We start from the raw sequence: 23,479 nt of genomic DNA, 5'->3' as shown, positions 1-23,479 counted from the left end.
GCTACTAAATAAGAAATAACTGCTGTTTAAAAGCTTGGATATCACACCAGGAGGGCTCTCACAAATGGAGTAACAACTCGCTGCCTACCTGACAGACACAAGTTTTTGGAGTTTAACAATTATTTGTTACAATAACAAAGTAGCTCCCTCTGTATTACTAACATTTTAATGCTGAACTTTTCTTCCAGAGTCCAGAAACTTTCAGAATATCAAACACTTCAGTTTCATCTTATAATTCAGCTGAAGATACACAGCATTAAATGTTAACTTTTCTGTTTCAGCCCAAGTAGTTCTAAGACATCAAACATGGACCAAGTCTTCCTTAGTTCTACAGCTGCTCTGAAAGATTAAAGATCGCATCCCAAATCTCTTCAAAGTGGCTCTGATACATCAAGGGCAAATTTTCAGAAGAGGATGGAAAAACAAACATTACTGATGCATTTATTGAGTTGCCTACATAATCTGTGACTTTAAAATATTTAGTGTTGAAAAACTGTTTGCTTCTGTCTCCAGAGTATATCTGAAAGCACCATACATTTCAGATAGTGAAAAATGTTCCCTAGATCTGTCCACTTGAAATATTTTTCTTTACTGCAAATGTCACATAGCAGACATCCGTTACCCACTTGTAATATATATACTTGATAATATATAGTATTATAATACTAGATATTGAAATGGCAAGGTTGAAAAGAGAAAGGAGATAAAGAAAAAAGGAAAAAAGAAACAGAAGAGTTTAACCTCTAAGGCTCAAAAAAATTTACCATCTTAGCAAGTTAAGTACTAGCTAGACAACAGAAGCTCTCACTCTGCTTACCCATCCCCAAACCTCTTCCTCAGAAAACTAGCTCTTTATATACTGAAACCAAGTACATACCATTCTGGATGGCCCACTGAGTACATTTTACTGTATCTTCACAAACAGCACACTACTTCAAAACACAGACTAAATGTTAAGATCTTTCTGACTATAATCATAAAAATGGCAATAAATGGCAAAGACAATATGAATAAATGAGAAAAGCTATCAGAGAAAGTCCCCTACTAGTAGCAGAGAGCAGATCAGACATCCTACTCAACATGAACTGAATTCCAGGAATTCTGCCTAATAATGCATCTTTACAAATTTTGGTTTGCATTTTTTTATGAGCTTAATTCATCTAGCACCATAATTTTGTGTTTTGGACAGCTAGATCCTTGCAACATGATTGCTCATTACAGAACACATGCTAATTCAACTGAAGTCAATCAGAAGAATTACCTTTCTATTCTCAAATAAGAGAGCATTTCTACAGCATTTCTCTCTACAATGGCATTTTTTCAAGTCACCTATGTTTCTCAATAAGAGTAATAAAAATTAAGTGAACTTTCTATGGTGTTAATGATTTGTGTTTTTTAAGAAGACTAGAGAAAATTCACTCTTTTTATGACATTTTAGATGCATGTCACTTCCCTTTAATGTGAAACAAGAGAGATTTCAGTGACAGTTCCTTGCTAGAAGGAAGCAATATCTTGAAACAGCACATAGGAATGAGGTTTTCATTTATATTTACGATGTATCTGTATGTATATACATACATATATCTAGACAGACGGATTGATCTATATAAAATACATAGAGAGAACTTAAATTTTGCTCTATATTACTGTCTTTGCTTTTTGAGTCTGGGAGGAGCACAGTGAGGAAGCAGATACCTCCCACAGCAGAAACAGAGCAAGCTCTGTGTAATAAGGTAGAAATTCCACCTTCACAAAGTGAAAGCTAGCTGAGATGAGGTGCTGTGGCTAGTCATCTCTGTCTTGTTGCAACAACAGGTTTTTAAAAAATCCACTTTTAACTGAACATTCTCTTTGTAGCAATTTTGGATGATCTATTCAGGTGACTCTGAATGTTGTAAACAGGGTACTGGGACAATGGCACTCTGTTTCCCCTTCTTTTTTTGTTTTTTAAACAAAAACCCAAAATATCTTTCTAAATCACTCTGAGGTTAATCATGCCAAGATAACCCACCATGAACTGCTCAGAGCCCTCTTAACACAAGTGCCTGTAAAGAACCTGTCAATAAAGAGAATAATGAGGTCCATAGCTAGGCATGAACTTCAGATGAACCCAAAGAAATATGAAAAACAAGTGGAATAAAAAAATCAAACAAACCACAAAACAACAAAAGCAAGGAAAAGGGAAGCAGGGTTTTCAGTTTTAACAACAGATTTGCTCAATTCTGACTTGTCCTCAGTTTCAGGCAGTCTCTTTGGCAGTAGAACACAGCTGGCATCATGTTTCTCATTAAAAGGCTGCACAAATATTTACCACAATGGGAAAGTCAATTAGGGGAATTAATTGCAGAAATTATCCTCATGATAGATTATAAAACAAAATACAAATTAAGTAAAGCCAAACCTTATGTTAAACTGTTAAAACACACAATTTCATTACTGAGGGACTACATATGTTCAGAATCAAGAATATACAAACATCTGCATATGGTAATGGTTCCTTAAAAAAAAAATCATAGAGGAAATTCACAAAGCAAAATACTGGCTACACAAACAGCATGAGCTTGTCATAGCCTACGAGAGATTCAGTGTTGAATTAAAAACTCTGTGCACTTAAAATTTCTCTTCAAATAAATCCAACTTTTCTGCCTTACAGTCAAATCTTTTGGACTTACCTTACATCTCACAAGACTCTTTCCTCACAGATTAGATCCTATTAGATGCCCAAAATGTTGAAGGCACTCAGTTTATCGCCTATCAATGCACTAAGTTTTGACTCATAATGTTATTCTACAGATTTGTTATTTGGTTCATACTCATCACCTGTGGTATAGATGAAGGAGTCCATATATGAAAAGTTGCCTCACAAGTTAGTTATGTAGCTTCTGGAAACCTAAAGTTTTACAAAAACTGTAAGATTATGCACTTGAAGAATGATGAAGCTTAATAAAACTGTGGAAATCACACATGACTGGTAAAAAAAAGCCTCTGGCATGGCAGAGGAGGGAGATAATGTACCAAACTAAAACACTGCATAATCAGTGGTTCAGTCTGGTATATTATCTCACTCCTGAAATCAAAGTTAAAACCAGTATTTACAGCAACTTTGAAATGTTGCTGTATCTGAACTGTGTCCTTAAGTTACAGATATCCACTAATGTAATGGTCTCCTGATCCAACAGGACAGACACATCTGATAGACTTGTAAATGCTTTATTGCTAAAGCTGTTTAATTTGACAATCGTGCTGACTGACTTGGTTGATGAGAGTGCCTTCTGTTTGAAAAAAGAATGGAAATGCCAATAAAAAGACCCAGTCAATTCAACTCTCTCCTTCCTCTGAGATAACAGAAAAATGTTATTTCTGTATGAGAATGGTGAGCAGGAAAACTAATGCAGACAGACTCCGACCTCCCTCTGCCCACTGGTATCTATTCTGCAAATTCAATTTTTACTCTGTATCAGTGTGACAGAGCCACAGCTTTCATCAACAGATTTTGCTGACTACAAAGGAGATAAATTATAAGGATGTTTATAAATGAAATCAGAAAAATATTTTCACTATAATTGCTTGTTTATTGAGAAAAGCTATATCCATGCTTAAAAGCAACTCCCTGTCCTCAAGGCAGAAAAATTTACCATTACCAAGGAATGCAACCAAAATCTTACTGTTTTACATGATTATAAAATGAATTTTATTACATCTACCAGATGGTAAATGTAAGTATTTCAAAATATGTTCATGTTCAACACTGCAGCATAAATTTGAATTAAAATGGCATTCAAAATAGAAGCACTAAGCAAGCATTTGACTGGTCCCTTATTGCTACAATAGACAATTGTTTTGCAATTTCTCAGAACTTCCTTGTAAAATGCTGATTTTATATATCTCCCCACCCCCCTGCCCAAGCTGTAGTGATAGAGAATTTATCTGTGCTGCATCTCAAAGTAATAGGCAGATGTGACATCAAAGATTTTATTCAAATTTGAAATAGGGAACACTGATGCTAAAATTTCCACTTATTAGACAGGGCTTACCATGGTTTATAAACAACAACTGAAAGGATTGGTAGCAATTTGACTGCATTCCTGTAACTGCCATCTTGATGTGCTGTTCATGGCTCAAAAATTCAGCAGCCTTGCCCCAAAGAGTTCACAATCTAATTAACTAAATCAGCAAAGAAAATACTGTCCTTCCTATACAACATGCCAGTAGGGTATGGTCACTGAAGAAAGTAGTCCTTCCACTTGGCATGTCAGGCTGTAATCTGTCATTCCCTGCTCTGCTGGTATCTATGGAGCTACTGAAAGTCTGCACAAATATAAGTTACTGAAACCTACCTCCAGTACAAGGCTGCAAAGTTAAAAGCTTTTTACAAAGGACATAAAAAATTACAAGTTAAATAGAAATTTTAAAGTCAATTATTCCTAATATGAACACAAATGGCAAAAATCAGTCAAAAAAACCCAAAGAACAAACACAATCTGCAACACTATACAACTCTTCCTGAAATGGCACAGCTACTGACTCTGCACATGTAAGATTAGGAGCTTTTAAAGGCTATTATTTATTTCATCATCTTCAAACTGTTTCAAGATGTTAGAAATCCTATCAGCTTTGATGCTACACACATTATATACTTGTGAAACAATGCAAAACCACAAGCACATATTAAACATCTTATTCAAGATTTTCACATGCTAGAGCAACAGTAAACCCTTTTTCAAGGCAAAAACAAAAGTGCTACACCCTGCAACATACACCAGCATCCCATTATTTCTAAACTAGGATTTTTTTTTAAAAAAGTCCACATTAAACAACTTGTAAATTGTGATTGAGGGGAAAATCCTAAATTTGAGGGGAAAATCCTCCAGGACACAACAGGGTCAGGCTGGGGAGACTAATAACAGGCTTGGAAAAACAAACCACGACCATTCAGCCACTGGTCCACCAGCATATGGGCCATGATAAACAGGATGGAGAAAGTCAAGGGCAAAGGAGCCTGTCAGAGTTGAATAGGCTGTTTTGATCTTGCTTTCTCTATCTACCCTAGTTCACATTTTGATAATTCTACTTTCAACACATTTTGGTAAATGCAAGTTTATGTGGTAGTAAGTCACAGCTGAGACATGGCAACTTTAAAAAACAGTTTCATTGGCCTCACAAAATGCTCCTGTATAACGACAGGATTTAGCTGCTGTTTAATGAAAAAACACAACAGCTAAAACATGATCCAGTTCGTTGCAGATTAAATTCCCTTGCTTGAAAGCAGCTTTTGTGAGGCTATCCTTATGGAGTTTTCCCAATTAATGCAAAGCAAGTTTTATTAAGAGATAGTTACTTAAAAACAACAAAACCAACCAACAAAAAATACAAAAATCCCCAACCACATTCCAAGGACTGTGTCAGGGAGGTTTAGGCTGGATATTAGGAAAGGGTTCTCCACCAGGAGGGGTGGCTGGGCACTGGAAGAGGCTCTCCAGAGAAGTGGGCACAGCACCAGCCTGACAGAGCTCAGGAAGTGTTTGGACAGTGCTCTCAGGCACAGGGTGTGACTTGTGACTCCTGGGGTGTCCTGTGCAGGGCCAGGAGCTGAACTCACTGACCAGGGGCGGCTCTGACCTAGACTGAAAGCCATAAACACTGTCAGACAGAGCAGAGGGAAGTGTCTGCTATCAAAACTGCAATCTTAAAGCAATCAATTCAAAATCAAAACTGAAATCAAGGGTTTTGCATGAACAAACTCACTGTTCACAACCCGTGCCTTATATCCCAGAGGAGGAAGAACTCTGAAGTCAGGCATTCTTGCACTTTCCTGAGAGCTGGGCTTCACATATTAAAACTATTACTGAATTCTGAGCACATATGCAAGCTTGCTGCATGCAGAAACTAAAGAGATGCACATAATAGAACAGGTAAAATCCTGCTCAAATTAAAGCCAGTGTACAAGATATGCAAGTTATGAGATTCAAGTTAAAAAACCAAATCAACAGGAAGCCTACTGGTGATGAATCAAACTAAGGCACAGCCACATGTTGAGTTCTTACAGAAATACTCAAGAACTTTTTTCTTCTGAAGTGATTTATATATTGTTTAATTCCTTATCTGCTTCATATGCAGCTCACTAAGAAATGCATATAGATTCAATAAACACAAATGTGTTGCCTAATGCATAAAAATGAATAACTCATGCAGAAAACAAAATCCATTCATTTGTATTCCGCAGGAGACTATGTCCTAATCTGCAAGTACAGAGAAAACCTCTGAGGATTGTACATAGATATTGGTAGGGAGAATAACAGCAAATAATGAAAAAAAAGATGCTTTTGAAAGGCTCCTATCGCTAGCTAGATGGAACTGAAAGAGACAGGACTAACATACATTATTTAAATTGTATCTTGACTAGGTGTGTGCTAATATGTAAAAATTTGGATGTGTGTATAGTTAAAACTAACACCTGTGCAACATGAGTGACTCACAGGCACGTTAAGTAATCTTCTGTGTATGCATCAACTACTAATCATTGTTTTGTAATTCAGAATTTATATATTATATAAATACTCTAACAGACCAGACAACAGCATTAGAATATACAGCCCAGAAATTACAAGAGTTTCATCTTTATAGATGTCTTTTAAGCTGTTAACTCAGCATCAGCCATTTCCTTCATCATACACAAATGGTTTCTAAGTTTCCCTTCTAATCATCACTACCATCAAGCAGCATCCACAAGCTCACAGTATTCACCCCTATGCATAGCAGTTGCCTTGATAACCAAAGTCTGCAATTCTTGCTAATAAAGAAAAATTCTTGTAAAAGCTGTTTACATGTAAGTAAAACATTTTCAGAATTAGTACTTCCAAAACATCTTCCTGCAAATAGGCAGGACTAGAAAAGTCAAAGATATATTTCTAAAAAGAAAGACTCCAACTAAACTAAGACACTGTCTTACAGGAACAGAAGACTGTTGATGTCAACTCCAGTTATTTCAGTATTTTAACTCTTTCAGTATTATAACGCTTTCCAGTTAAAAAAAAAAGAAGAATTCCTTCATTGTTGTTATGATCTAGGCAGGAGCAAATAAAATACTCGGTGGATGGTTATCACAAAATTATTTAAGCTGTAAAAACTGAAATAAGTGAGTAGCTCTATTGCAGCCATAAAAATAATCTGACTAGGGCAGGCAGCACCTGTCATACCAAATGGCATTAAAGAAGCACTGCAGTTACTGGTTTTCTTTTTGATTTGGGGTAGCTGATGCAGTTACAGTCTTGATAGCTGGCTGCCTGAGTAACAATAGCAGCAATGTGGAAAAAGAGCCCCTCACTCTCTCAATCAACATGAAACATCACAAATTCCTATTAAGTAAGAACTATTTTAAGAACACCTGAGTGAGGTCACTCAGATGATACAGAGTTTGCAGATCTCTAAATAAGAATTGTCAACAAGCACAATGGCTGATGGAATAAGAAAACTGTTTGGAAAAAAGGACAGCATCTATTGTCACAGTTATTAATAAAAACACACTCATTTAAGATACTAACACTAAAAATGCCTAAAGAAAAACAGTTTTACAATTTACATATATTTTCAAAGGGCTTAGAACTACATTCCTGACTAGAAACATTGAAGGGCATAATCTACTAAGAGGGAAAAAAACCCAAAAATGTAAACAAAAAAAAAAGCGGTTTATAACCAAATAGTAAAGGTAAAAAGTAGAATTTCTCATGGGTTTATGGCTGCTTCCTTGTTTACATAAACTATGTTTTGGAGAGACTGCAAGCATGGAACAGACAAAAACACAGACAAATGATTGTCAAGGCTAATTTATGTCAAAAGAAACCTCCAAAAGACTTTAAAAAAAAAAAGTCTTAGGTAAGTAAACGACTCTATGATGGCAAATAAAATGTAACAATGGTAACACTACTGCATTTTAAAATATGCTAAATTAGTCTAATCAAGTCAAAACAGTAACCTGAGCCTCGCTGAATGAAATCCAGAGACCTCTGGTTGATGTACAGATGAAGTCAAGAGAGCAATCAAGGTGCTGGGATGCATAACCATGGAGTCTTAATTTCCACAAGGACAGCATATTCACTTCTCAAATCACCTTTCTCAGGAGGTGTACTACATATCACAGTGGGTTTTGAGATAGAGGAGAGGATACTTATGGAGAGAAAAAGCTGTGGAGGAGGTGGTGTGACTGGAATTGGTTACTGAGAGTAAACAACAGAATAAGAGAAAAAGCGTAGTGAATAAAAAATTTGATTTTATGGATTTTAATATCCTAAAAAACCACAAAACTTAACAAATCACATAAAAAGCCTAAGTCACAGAATCACAGAATGCTTTGGGCTGGAAGGGACCTTAGAAAGCATCCAGTTCCAACACCCCTGCCATGGGCAGGGACACCTTCCACTAGACCAGGTTGCTCAAAGCCCCTTCCAAGCTGGCCTTAAAATACTCCCAGGAATGGGGCAACCCCAACTTCTATGGACAACCTGTTCCAGTGACTCGCCACCCTCACAGTAAAGATTTTTTTTCTACCACTTAGTTTAAACCTACTCTCTTCCAGTCTGAAACCATTCCCCCTTGTCCTGTCACTTCAGGCTCTTGTAAAAAGTCCTTCTCCATCTATTTTGGTGACTCCTTCCAGGTGCTGGAAGGCCAAATTTAGGTCATCCCAGAACTCAGCCTTTCCTCACAAGAGAGGTGCTCCCTCCCTCAAATCATCTTGGTGGCCTCCTCTGGATGCACTTCAACAGCCTTCTGCTCATGGAGACTCCAGAGCTGGATGCAGCCCTGCAGGTGGGGTCTCACCAGGGCAGAGCAGAGCAGAGGGGCAGAATCCCCTCCCTCCCCTGCTGCCCACGCTGCTTTGGATGCAGCCCAGGGCACATTTGGCTTTCTGGGCTGCAGGGGCCCATGGCTGGGTCATGTCCAGCCTCTCACCCACAGCATCCCCAAGTCCTTCTCAGCCAGGCTGCTGTGATCTGTTTGTTCATCCCCCAGGATGACACCAGGACTGACACCAGGACTTTCCACGGTCCAGGTGCAGCACCAGCACTTGATCTTGTAAAACTCATGAGATTCCCATGGGCCCACTTTCTGAGCTTGTCCAGGTCCCTCTGGATGGCATCCCTCCTTCACAAAGTTTCAGCATGTTTTGTGCTCAGTGATGCATGGTGTGTCCTAAGGCTAAAAATTTAGCAGAGGATACCCAAGGTTGAATCACAGTTTATCCATTGATTTCTTTGAAATATAATAACAGAAGTCTGATTATATTGCGAATAAGCTCTTAATTTTTCTGGGATCAAAACTGATTATACACTGTTTCAACCATTCTGCACTTAAACCTTCATTACAAAAGACCTATGAGAGAAAGAGAATGATCCCCCATCAATCCACTCCAGAGCATTCTTATACTCCTTTGAAGCCACTGCTACTAGTCAGACATTGCAGTGCCCAGGGCTCAATTCAAAACTTGTGTGCACTCACACTGCTGCTTTTCTTTACACTTTGTCTTATCTGCTATACTTGTGTAGTTAATGAAGAATATTTCATTTGCATCTAAAAGTATTTAATTAATCATACACGCTACAATTTATGTTCCCTGAAAAAAAAAATCACATGTTTTCATATGGATGAATTGCATCTTCAAGGAATGGAAATTAGTGTTTTAAAATATTAATTAAAACTTAAATGAAATTTCTTAAGCTTAATTTTTATGCATTACTAGCAGAGAAACAATGTCTCTAGAATTATAAACAACATCATAACAAATTTACTCAGAGTTGATAGGAACATAAATCTTTCTTCTAATTAAGCATTTTTCACAAATAAAAGATGGCTGAGGATAAAACAGATACAGCTTCTTCCCTTGTGTTTTGCCAGATCAAACTAAATACACATTACCTGATAAATGGCTTCAACAAAATGGACTTCTCTTGTTTAAATCTATGACATGAGAAGAGGAAATGGGAAAAAGCTGAAAGTCACTGGACATTGATATTCCCATTGAGACCTTTCTCAAAGAACTAGTATGAAGAAACACCATTTTTCATTAACACATTTTTCACTGCACATTTTCCATTAACAGGGTTAAAAGATGAACAAAGCAGCAATGGAGTCTTGACAGTCACCCCAAGCTCTCGGAAAGTCAATGCAGACATTACTGAGGTTGCTGAGACACAAGTTTGCATATGCCATACATCAACTGCCACACAGGCAGGAAAGAAGGAGAATGTTCTGGGCACATCCCACACACACAACACCAATTAATTTGTCAATATTTCAAAGCTAAACTTTAGAAAAAAATAAATAAGAGAAGCGCCCGAAGTTACACTTTTAAATCCTTAATAGACATTCCTTCAAATTTTCAAAAACATTTAGCCCTCAGCAGCTCTCTATACCCCAAGATCATGAAAAAACTATAATACAACAATATGAGGGAGAAGGCTAAATGAGATTACCTTCTCTAAATGACAAAGCTATTTGCATTTAAGTGGCATGCAAGTAGTAATTACATTTTGCATTTGCATAATAATGAAACAATCCTTTTAAGAAAAGGTGTGTCTTGTAGAAGCTTCACAATGAATAACTTTGTACATGAAAGTAAGCCTTGGTGTACTTCCAGAAGCTTTTTAGTGCCCCTGTAACTTCCTGAGGCAAACCCCAACTCATTTCTGTAACCTATGCCTTTAACTGGTCACTGAGCTGAACAGCTAACTACACACACACACAACCTGTTAGCTGACACTTCAGGCTTGTTAGACACTACTGAGTCATTACAGACTATATTTTTATACTATTTGAAAAGAAATGGATTTCCCACCTTAGATGAATAAAGATAAATTTTGATACCAACATTCTAAATGATGTCTTTCTTCTCCCTCCAACATTTTTTAATACAGAAAAAGCCAGTATTTTGACCCATATTTTTCATGCACCAGTTAACTAGAAAATTACAGAACCTGAAGAGCTCAGATAAAATTCATCAAGGGGATTAAAACAAGGCATGCCTCCTCCTCCTCCATAGCGTGGGATGCTACTGGAATGTGAATTAAAGACTCTCAAGCCTTTGAAAAATGAGGACCCCTGAATTTTTAATTTTGTTAACTAATCATTAGAGAACTGGAAATCACTGTGTTTCTGAATGTTTGACAGGTAGCTGCTTCCATAAAGTACATTTTTAATTTTGTAGGAGCTGGCCTGTTTCCCAGCACATTGATTTGTGGGACCACTACTTACAGCACCTAGAGCATAATTAAATATTAAGTCCCTCCTTGATGTATGCAAAGCCTGCCTAAGAGGATTAGTAGGCACACTGAGGGTGGCTTTCACACGTTTTCTGGTAATTGAACGCTGCAATATCATTAAAATTATCTTTATTAAATAGAAATCCACATTCATACTTTATAATATCTGCTGTCCCTTTTTGTGCCAAGGATTGCTATAGGAGAAGAGGGATCCCCCAAAAGCATGTAAGAAATGCCACACAAGTAATAATACAACAATCTGGAAGCAAGATAATGAATGCATTTTTGACCAATTTGCAATCTAAAATTCATTAAAAAGCCCTGAAAACCAACCTTTAAATACATTCCTATAAAATCTAAAACCAGCATTCAATCCACAGCCCCTTCCCTCCCCACTTATTTAAGATATGATTGGTTTTTAAAATTATTTTTCTGGATGAGAAAGGATGACCAAATCGATAAAGGTGTAGTGATACTAGCAAAAGTGATGCCTACAGACAAGGCAGGCAGACTGACATAGTTTGAAAGATGAGATTCCTCCTGCCTTCTACTTCTTCCAGGATTACTCAGCAACCTGATTAAACTTTTAAGCTGTCCTTCAATACTCCCTCCTGTATAAACAGGGTTGCTTTTAAAGGTCTTCGTACCTGAAGTGTGAACTTGCATGAGAAAATTGTGTCTTAACCATAATGCTCTGCCAAAGCTCATACAGAAACTTCTCTCTTTGCTTTCCAGCAACCATGTAAGCACTGACTTCTGCAGTGTTCTTGTTCCACTAACATACCTAAAGGACTGGGAAATGTAGGGTTTTCAATCTGTTATCTTATGATTATATTTTCCTTGTTTGTTAGTTCACAAAATATGCAAACTTAATAGGACCTCAAACAAGGCCATCACTTGCTTTTCTCGTATCACTTTGTAGATTAGCATTTGGCATCAGCTGACTAAAAGAGGAAAAAAATCCAAAATAAATACATCTGAGACCACTTATTTATTTTCTTGGACATTTGTGAAGAACTTTGAATTTCAGTGACAGGTATCTAATGGACAAGCCAACATGACTGTGCTGTCTAATAACATGTCAGTTACCTAGCAAAAAATATTTGAAGAAAAGAAAGGGTTCTTATCAACCACACTGAGCTTGAGCTGACATGAAAATGAGAATAACTTTTAATATATTCCAATAGGATTCTTATAATTGCACTCTGTAGCAGAAACTGGGGTGCATAACCAATTATTTCTATGTATGTACATTTAAGCACTGTTTTCACTATTGTAAAGCATGAAAGTTACTTCTACGCTTAGCTAAACAATAAATAGTATATACAGAGAAATTAGTATTATGGTGTTGTGTACATATTTTCATACAGTTATCTCTGAAAGGTTTGAGCTTATCTAGTGCATTTTTCAAGCTTTATTACATGTCTTCTTGCACTACTTGCTTACTCATCAGGAAAAGTGTGAAGCACTGAAGTGATCAGCAACTCTGTGATGAGCAGATGAACTGTTGCTCAGCCAGTACAAACTTCTTCCCTCACAAAAAGAAAACCAGGTTTTCCTGCTTGAAACTAGGAGTATTCTAAAAATCCCTTCAGGAAACTGAAAGTAAGTGATTATATGGAGAGGCCTGAACAGGCTGGAAAACTGAGGCAGCAAAATTTGCACAAGGTTTAACAGCTGTGCTGCACCTGGAACAGCACAGGTGGGGACAGCACAGCTGTGGCTGTCTCAGCTCTGCTGAAGGAGCCTTGGGAGTTCTGGTGGGCAGTGAGCTACACATGAGCCAGCAGCATATGAAATGCATTCAATTAAGTCTTAAAATTAGGTTTTGTAACCAAATGGATGAGAGTTTCTTTTTGCAAAGTTATACATCCTGACATACAAGATTATGGGAGAAAATAAAATTTTGATAAATATTTAAAGTAAAATCACAATTGTAATGAGTCTCACAAGGCTTCTGTCAAATACAGGTTCTTTTTCTGTCTTCTACAAACATGGCTGAAAGCTATTATCTGCCTGCATCTTGTTTTCTTAAGACATACTCTAGTTGAATGTTTTATAATTGGAAATGACTTTGAATTGGAAAGCAAGTCACAGGCAACACAAATACTGACAAAGGACTGAAATGAAGAATCCAATCACAGACACCTGCATAGTAGTTGAGGAGTAAAATGCTGGTATTACTGTAAATACAAGAGAAAAAGTAATTTTCAAAGAAACCAAGAGATAAGTACTTTCTTTTCCTTTTAAGATTCTTATTAGGATTGTTCCCTTGGATGAATTTAGCACAGCAAGTCAAAATTGAGATATTGCTTTTGTTTTATATGAATATAAAGTGAGTTTGTTCATAGATTTTTCTGGGAACTATTAGAAATATTCTATTTTTGTTCTGTAAGGTCTTGGCATAGGGAGAGGCACTTAGAAAATGAACAAAAAGTAACTCTGCTTCTGAACAATTCTACTTGCAGCAAGAGGTATTTCACATGATTTCAAGACTGCTACACATTCATACAATAATATTTAAAGGCTCAAGACAAAAAAAGTCTGGCCAGTGGCCAGTAATTATAATTCTTATTCTGAGTAAAATGTGACACCAAGTGGAAGATAAAGAGGGAAGATAAAACTGACAGAAAAAATGGTCAGAAAAGAAAGAAGGTACAAAAACATCAAAGTCAATGTTTGAAATGGAGGAAAATCACTAGCGTTCTATCAAGTTCAGTATAATGTACTCCTGATCCTAAACAAAAATTAGAGAAGTCCTTTACTTTTATGTACCTTTGTTTTTCAAAGAATCAGAATGTATCAGAAATTTGATTTAAAAAGGAAAGTAGGATTAGTTTCCCGACAGCAGGATGCATCACAACCATATACTGCAGACCAGTGATTCATTATGTAATCCTCACACACAAAACAGTTTAATGCTGTAATTTGCAGCAATAGTATTAATACCTTTGTTTCAGGCCAGCAGGCTCTGAGAACAGCCTGTGTCCTGAAGTACACAAGCAGCTTGCTATCCTCATCACTGAGATGGAAGGCTTGCTCCAGAATTTGCAATACCCTGATGCGAGGCTTCACTGGCAGGGAGTCATCACCACAGAAAGGTCTCAACCACTCCAGAAGGTCATCTGAAGAAACTATTTTCTCCCTGTAATTAAAAAATACTGTGTTAAACAGTCTCAGGTAATAATCATAATGAAAATACTACATGCATTTTTAAAACTTAAAAAGCACATTCAGGATGTAAGAAATACCTAACACCAGGAAATGGAAGCTCTGACCTCTGTGAGGCTGCAGGAAAACCAGCCCTTGTAAATCAGGAGCCCAAAGTTGTGTAGCGTAAGAAGGACTTTTCTGGACTTCAAACAACCATGTAATACCACAGGAATCCATCTGTAGACTTACATATTCTCCCATAAAGTATCTTGGTACCATACAGTGGTGCTGGCTTTCAGCATCTGGAAGTCCAAGACTTTTCATGGGGTCTGGGTAGTACAGGCCTGACTGATGCCTGTACTACCACACCATCTGACTGTATGGAAAACCAGCTTGAATGCTTGCATTTTTAGTATGACACTTATCTAGGAATGCTTATTCATACTGTCAACTTGCACTCTTTGTCTTCCTTTAAAAGCCCTTTCCTTCCACTCCACACACACAAATTATTTTCTCCTATTCACAGCTCTAGCCCTATTTTTTTTTCCTGTACCATCTCTAGCCAGCTTCATCATTCTAAGTTCTTAGCATGATAATGATTGTAATAAGTCCAAAATCCTTAGAAAGAAAAAAAAGAGAGATGTTAAAACTCCTAAGTTTTGGAGTCAGACTTTGTTAATTAGGAAAACTCTTAAGTAAATAATTTGATTCAGAAAGTGAATTCTATCAAATACATTTTAACTGTGTGGAAGCATTCACAGTTCACAGATCACCATGAACTGACCAAGCAGTTCACAGCTGGAGACAGAATAATCTGGGCTGTCCCTTGGAGGCTAAAAACAAACAGATACCAAATGAGTAAATACCATTTTAATTTTCAGTAATGTTTCAAACTCAAGCAAACTTTTTTCTTAAAAAAGGAAGCTGAGCAAGGGGCTCCTGGTGGAGTGTGATTTGTAACTCATCTTCCCTTATTTGTCTTAAGAAGACAGTCAGAGAAAGTAATATGAGACAGAAAATACCAAGTTAACCTGTCCTGCAGCTATGAAATAATAAACACTGACATGTGAGGTTTTCATATTACAAGGATTTCAATTTTACTTAGGCTTAATATTGTCTGAATGATGCTGTTAGCACAGAACTCTAGCTGAATTAGACATGCCTTTGCTGAACAGGTGGCATTCAAACTGTAAATTAAAAGTCTGGGAATTAAAGGGACTTGCTGGATTCTTTCAAGAGTTTGCAGAGCATGCACTTGAGGCTTACATATGTTTTCCTGAGGAAAATATTTCTGTTTCATAAATTGAGTAGTTGAGTTTTAAGTTAATAAATAAATATTTAAAGGAATATAAACAATCTCTTGCAATCATAATTACTTTCACTCCAGCCTGCTGTGTTTCAGCAGTTAAATGTTGATGAAGTATACAAATAAAAGACTCTAGAAAGTGTATCTCAGAATAAAATAGTACTGACTCGTCCTTTATAACTTAGAATACTGCAAATTATATTTACTGCAAATCTTTACATCAATTCAGTCTACTTCAGTATCCAACATTCAACTCATTTAATTTCATTGCAGAAGCCTCAAAAAATAGTGTAACTATTTTTGTGTGGCTACCAGAAAGTATGGAATCTTATTATCATTATTATACATGAATTCTTCTTTTGTACATCTGGGGGGAAAAAAAGGATTTTTTTTTTTTTTTTTGTTTCTTCCTTTTCTTTACAGGAAGTGAAATGGAAAATGTCAGTGAGACATACAGGTCATTATGTGATCTGAAGGAAGGACATTCCCAAAAGAGAAGAAAAAAATGTGGTGAAGCATCATACAGCATCTGGGAAATTATTTCTGCACTACACTTTACAAATATGGACAAACTTAGATATCTAAATTACGATAGCTGAAAGTGAATCATTATAATTTGCAATTTATCAACTAAATTAAAACAAAAACAGTGACATGCTCCTGGTAGATATACAATCTGCAGCAGTCACAGCTGAAAAACCATTTTCTCATTTCACTATAATATACAGTTATCTAAATTTTAGGTTCAGTGCTTTTTTCCAAATGATCAAGTAAAGGCTTCTGTCAGGGCTCAGACTTCTAACATGAAAAATGATAGCCTGTTCCAGAATAAAGTCTTAGAAAATTAAGTGCAAACCCATTATATATATCCATGAAGAAAAATCATCCATATTCAGTATTGTACCTTCAAAGATTTCATGAGAAGCATCTTTCAAAGTCTTACCCAAAGAATCCATACAGGAAGCTCTTACCCTTTTTCAACGCTTGCATGCACTGCAGAAATTATACCTTCAAGGACTCCGAGTGGATCTTTCTCTGTTGTAGATGCGTCACCATTTCCACTATTAAGGGAAGAGAAAGTTACAATTAAAATGGTCCCTAATACTTTATCTAATTTTTTGCACTTGTAGGATTTATATGAATTGTTCAATAATTGTAAGAATGTTCAATTTTCGCTTCTTAACTAGCAGCATTATTTTTATGTCAGAGTAATGCAAAAACCAACAAGAGTGGGAAAAAATACTAGAACTCTTAAATGACACTTGAGAGGAAAAGCATAGTTAAAGTTTAGTGCTTCTAACACAGATTAATTAGGTCAGCAGAATATTCACTTGTAATCTCACTACCTTAAAGATCAATATGAACTAAACAGGCCTGAAATTATAAATAAATGTCACCATACTTTCTGTCCAAATCCTCTTGCAGCATCTCTGTTGGCTTAAATTAGCTCAACTGGAACCTGAATTAGTAGTATCCTATTTGCTGATTTCTCTGGGGTCAAGCCACCATGGAACAGCAGCCTCTGTGCACAGAGGAATAGAAAAATGTTCAACACTCCCATCCCAAGATGTTTCAGTTAAAAGACAGTTTTCTTTTGGAGGTTAAAAGGTTGTAAAAATTGGGTGAAAAAAAGAAACAAACATACAACCCAAAGCCACTCTGGTAGGAAAGTAAGCTTTGCTCCTAACTCAATGAAAGTGACATTTTCAGCTAAGGTTTTCCATTAAACAGACTCAGTGCTGAGAGAGGGACAGATTTTGCCTTTTGTCTCCCCACGGAAACCACTTGAGCAGCAGTGATGCCTGGATGAACTGGAAAAACAACAGCTTTGCCTGGCTTACTTTGTCAAAGCTGCATTCAAGAGAGAGAAAAAAAGACAAATAGTTACCAAGTTATCTGACTGCGGATGATTTGAAAAACCCAGGGAAAAGGGTATTTTCTCCATAGGTCATCACCATGTCAAAGCTCTTCTGATACGAAAAATGTCAGCCTCTTCCTAGATCTCCTCTTACCAATAACAAACATGCCCAGACTAATTTGACTGTTCCATCTAAAGCCAAAATACTACACAGCTGATAGTAATGTGCAAAAATAACTGTGATATTCAAAAATATTTTTTGTCAAGAGTTAGAAAATATTTAACAGTTTTGTCATTTATTACATCAGAAAGATAAATATATTTCCTGGACAGTGATTATATCATATGGAATAGAGACCTAAATCTTTATAACCTTTAATGTCTTCCTGCATTTAGAATTTTCATCTTTCATATTTTATCTTAGTAAGTGGCCACCACTCCAGTGAACAACACTGGATTAAAAATCAATATGATTCTATTCAGAACAGATGCAAGATGATTTGTTGCATGATGAAACTTTAGCATGCTCATTTTATATTATTATATTGCACTTCTAAAGTTTGAAATAGTAGAAGGCAGATAACACTGCCTTCAAAAAATATATTGTACATATGAATGATAAAATGCTGTTCTTAGTACCAGTATTAGCATATGGAAGCTAAATAACTTTTTTATGAGTGAAGCTTGAATCTCAATATTTTTCTAGAAATCTTCAGAATATCTGGAAACAGTCAAATTAGAATTTATAGTACAGAATATATAGAAACATTCAGGGTTTTAAACTCTCAGATACATGATATGTCTCCAAAAGATAAAATCCATTACCAAAAACTTCATCCTCAGAAGGCAAAAAAAGAAGAAAAAAGTGTATTTTCACAGAAAGGAGATGTAACAGAACTGAGCATTCTGTTTAGGAAAAAGAAAAAAAAATACACCCTTAGGGCAGAAATGTGGAAATGGTAAAAGGCAGACTAGTATTCAAATAATCATTTTATGCAACTGGCTACATTCATTAGGAGAGGTTTCAATTTCTTTTAAAACATAAAAAGCTAGAAAAATTTATCCCTAGAGTGAAGAAAGATATAAGACACTTCATTAACACTCTTTTTATAACCCACTTTGTTAGTGATTTGTTTACAGGTCAGATTTCAATTTTCCATTTTTTGCGCCCTTTTTTCAATTAAGTTTGTAATAAAAAACACATCTACAATAGGCATTAACATGGCATATGAAAAGGAAACTGGAATACTTGTAAAGCTTGCACACTAAGAAGAGCATGAGTATTGAAACAGAAATAAACAGGACATCTGCAGCCCTTCAATACTTGAAGGGGGATGATAAGAAAAAATGGTGACAGATCAGAGAGTCAATTCAGACTACGTATTAGGAAGGAATTTTTACAGTGAGGCTGGTGAGACACTGGCACAAACTGTCCAGAGAGGTGGTGGATGCTCCTTTGATGGAAACATTCAAGGCCAGATTGGATGGGCTCTGAGTGATCTGATCTAGGTGAAGATGTCCATGCTCATTGTAGGGGGTGTTGCACAAGATAACCTTTAAAGGCTCCTTCCAAACCAAACCATTATGTGATTGTACAGTGTACAGAAAGTGAGTTCTTACTGCTTTACTTGCACTGACTTATGTTTAGTGTACATGAATACCATATCGAAGGAAACCGACCAGCAAACCTTATATTTTGGGTATTCTCAATTTAGAGATCAGTTCTGGACAGTCCTAGCCCTTGCTCTTCAAAAACCATTCATCTCTCTAATCAGAAATGAAAGTTGTAAGCTCCTGTCACAAGCAGGCTCTGAGCAACTCAAAAATACCCTAAAACAAAACAACCCCCCCAAAAAAACCCCAAACAAACAAACAAACCCAAACCAAACCAAAATGGGTCAAAAGAAATCTAGCTACAAGAACTAATGGGCATTTCAGAAAACAAAAAAATCACTGTCTCTGACAAGACATCTGTGAAGCTGATTTTCCAGAACAACAGATGTACGAACACTTCAAGTTTGTCAGACACAGACAGGTGTCTTGTACTAAGCACAGAGAAAGGAGAAAAAAAGGTTAATCTAAGAAGTAAGCCACAGTTATCTAGAATAAGGAAATATTTTAAAAATCTAAAAAGACTGAAAGCTAGCCATTTTTAAGCTTAATACTGCCTTTACTGCCTAATGGTTAGAGATGACAGCTCTTGAGACAAATAATCCTGTCCAGTTTCCACTGATTACTGCCTTGTTCTTTTCTTAATAATTAATGATTAAAAATAAGCAGCTACTAACAGAAACAAATATAATTAATGAAGGATTAGTCTTCCGCACAGATTATATGCTATTTTATGGATGTTTTAAACAACAGAACATGATTTAGTGTTCACCTCAAAACTCCTAGGTATGAGCTTGCTGTAATTACACTGATAAAGGCTTATTTTGATTTCAGTTCAGTGTCAGAAAAAGTGATGCATATTTAATCACATTCCTCAAACAGAATAAAGTACAAAGAACACTCGGAAGAATAAATTAACTTAATCTAAAATTTTTAACCTAATTACGGTATTCATTGAAAATACTCCAGCTTTATTTTCCTCCTTCTGATTGTGCTTTGTCATATTTAAATATGAGGAAAATAGGGAAATAACAGGCTAATGGTGTTACCATTCAAAGCTGGGGATAAATGTCTTAATGGTAAACCATTATTTCCATCTAAAATACCACAAAATCATTATATACAAGTTAAAAAATTACTCTGTATTACCTCTGCTCAAATGAGATGAGGTAATAAAAAATCTGATTTTCTTTTCCCTGTTAATGTAGCTACTCTTTCTAACAAAGCTGGATTTATCCTCTTCAACAAACAGTGGGCATTAGACAAGGAACTCAAAATTTCACCAAACCTTTCCTGCTCACTGCCTGGTGAAATTTCATGAAACACTATATCCCTGTGGACATCTAAGAGAAGAACTCTAGGAGCAGCAGGTGAAGGAGACCATGAAGTCTTCAACAGACAAAATGTCTATCCTGACTGACCAACCATGGACATGCCTGCAGTCATGGATCACGGAATGTTTCCTATCCACCATGCCAGAGATCTTAGGCAAGGAATTAAACTGAGTCTTAGGTAAGACTAATCAGGAGACCATAGCTGCTAAAATATTTTGTTTTATTTTGCACAAGTTCATGGTTTCTATCGAAGAGGCAACTGATTTTTATTTATAGTAGCTGTTTCTACAGGCAAACAAGGAAGTGCACAATATGTAAATCATGTAAAATATGAAAATATGCTCTGTGGAGAGCTTTTACACATACCAATGCAAGAGTTTCTATTTTGAATTTTGTGTGCCAAAACTAGAGTTAATGAGGACAAAAGTAGTTAAAAGAACTGGAGTACAATACTGCTCTTAAAATTGCAATCTGATGATTTACAAATTTTAAAATGCCAGATTAGGCAAATAACTATGTTATACTTAACAAAAAATCTGTTTCAGAGAAGGTATCAAAGTTGTTAAGCCTGTCATATCATACGCTGCTGTAAAATGAAGCCAAAAAGTAACTTCAGCTTTCATGAAGACATTACTTTCTAGAAGGTTCTTCTGCAAGAATGACTATATGTGCTAATAACAAAAGATATTTTACTGTGTTTGAAGGATGGTTGTAGTTAATGTAACTGAAAGAAAGGATGTGTATTTTCATTCACAGAAGTGGTGGACTGTTGCTTAATTTTCAGGCAAATAACTGATGATACCATAACTTTTCACATCCATACAGGCCTCCTCCACTTATGTTTGCAATACCTTAATTACATTCCTTGTCATCACAGCTATAGGAAATCCAAGTTCAGTGTCACAGCCTTCCAGCTGCTACTGTGAAGGTTAATTGTCAAAGAAAGAAATTTCCAACAGAATCTCTTTCAAAACTACTGTATAAAATAACCACACTGTGTAACATATCAAAGCTCCAGTAAATAAACCTAAAAAGGGTATTCCCTTGAAATGTTGTATTTATCGAGTAAAAGTTTGCCTTTCCCAGCTACACAGGCAAGACTGCTTCTTTGACTGTAGAAATGCAAGTATTTGACAAGATGATGTAATTTGTGTTGTATCTTGAAAGTGAACATCTGAGCATAAGACAGAGATTAATCCAATTTTATTCATAACAACAGGAATACCAGCAGATTTAAGAGATGTCAAGTAACAACCATTCTTTTAATTCCTCCCTATATTTAGATTATATGTAGTACTTTATAATATTAACCCTTTCTGAATTTCATCATAGGGAGGATATTGTCTCAAGTATTTTCTATTTTAGCCGATGCTAGATTTTCACTTCATGTTCTTTATAATTGTAGTAGACAAACCTTCCATTGATCAAAATGATATAAAAATTATCTTTCTCATCCTTTCCCAAAAACGCAGCAGAGTGGGAGTGGAACATTTCTACTGACCACATAAGGTCACAACACACACCAAACCAGCTTAATTGAAACTTCCAACTCATTTGCCCAGCTTTGCCACTACACTTTTCTCTATGAGACAGTCATTCCCCTCTTTCCAGTCAAGTGCTGCATAGGAGTTACTGGAGACAGTCACTGTCCCAGAACTTTAAATCAACTTGCAGCCATCCCAGCCTTGCAATGCAAATAAAGAACAAGAATTTCAGTTTGCAGGAAAGTGTTGATAAGAAGCAGAGTAGAAAGGAGAATTTTGATAGGTTTGTCATACTCTGCATGTTAATGAGATTCATTATAGTCAAAATAACTGGACTTTGTGAGCTTTGTATCCAGATACATCACACTGCTAGTCAGGAACAGCAGGACAGTTATTATCTAAAGCTAAATTATTCTTCTTCAAATGGACAAACTCAGACAAGAAAGATTATTACTTATGTTGCTGTGCAAAAGCTCTATCATCATTGGGGATGCTGTGAACATTCTTAAAGTGAGTGACGGGAGAAATCAATTTTCTGCCAAAGAGGACTGCAAACAATTTGACAGGCTACCCTCTTTTCATCTGTGGCACTTCAATCTGCTATAATATATACATGCATGCTGAAGAAACAGTAGAGCCATAGCAAACTTTCCATGCTAGACTTCTTTTCCAATTCCTGGTGTATGCATTCAGATCATCCTGCCCATATAATTTATCTGCACGTAGAACAACAGGATAAATTCTCAAAGTTTTATTTCTCTAAACTGGTCTTAGAAGTGCTAAACAGTGTTTACCAGACATCTAACAGCAGAATACTCTTTCATACTTGTTGCATGCATGCATGTATACATCTCTTTGAAAGAGAAATACTTCAGAAGAGAGTTTTGCATGAATAGTTAAATGAGAAGTATCTGTTCAATTTAAAATGGGTTATATAAAATTATCCTCCCTGCTTCCCTGCATTCCCTTAAAAAAATGAGGGGGAATAAAATATTTCTAATGAACCAAACCAACCAGCACAAAAAAAGCACAAAAAAAAGCCCAGCTCCTAGAAATGGCTCAGCAAGTTTTTCCAAAGATGGAAATTGTATGACTTCTAGTAGGACACACTGTTGTAGCACAAGCTGTTACTAGGCCTCTGCTGCCCAAATACCTGCATGAGTTACTATTTCCAATAAACACGCCTTTTAACTCTGTTTAAGCAGGAAGAATTATGTGCTGTTGTAAATGTTACAAAAATTCCCAAGGGCACATGCACATAATGGAACAACGCTGTAAAGCCAATGCTTTAACTAAAAAGCGCCTGTAAGTTCTGTCTGTCTTTGTTCAAATTGCTCAGGCTTCCCCAGCTCATAAAAATATAACATGAAATTATTGGTAAACAAAAACATAATCAAAAAACTTTCCTCTTACTACAAAATCCAGACATTAAAAGTAAACAAGTATTCACTGAAAATAAACAAAACAAACAACTAAAA

The 23,479-nt window shown here is 36.2% G+C and overlaps 1 protein-coding gene across 1 annotated transcript in view; it reads right to left on the bottom strand.

Annotated features, from left to right (window-relative positions):
• NBAS (NBAS subunit of NRZ tethering complex) overlaps positions 1–23,479 on the bottom strand; it is a 160,890-nt gene that overhangs the window by 21,350 nt on the left and 116,061 nt on the right. Inside the window, exons 47-48 of the mRNA XM_054279753.1 lie at positions 16,686–16,775; positions 14,205–14,400 (exon numbers count right to left, since the gene is read on the bottom strand). Of these exons, the coding sequence (XP_054135728.1) occupies positions 14,205–14,400; positions 16,686–16,775 (286 nt within the window). The remainder of the gene's footprint in view (positions 1–14,204; positions 14,401–16,685; positions 16,776–23,479) is intronic.

The sequence above is a fragment of the Melozone crissalis genome, unplaced genomic scaffold (genome assembly GCF_028551555.1).
Source record: "Melozone crissalis strain CALT ecotype California unplaced genomic scaffold, PUWL_Pcris_2 ptg000027l_1, whole genome shotgun sequence".
Taxonomy (NCBI): domain Eukaryota; kingdom Metazoa; phylum Chordata; class Aves; order Passeriformes; family Passerellidae; genus Melozone; species Melozone crissalis.
This window is presented reverse-complemented; position numbering and strand designations above follow the sequence as displayed.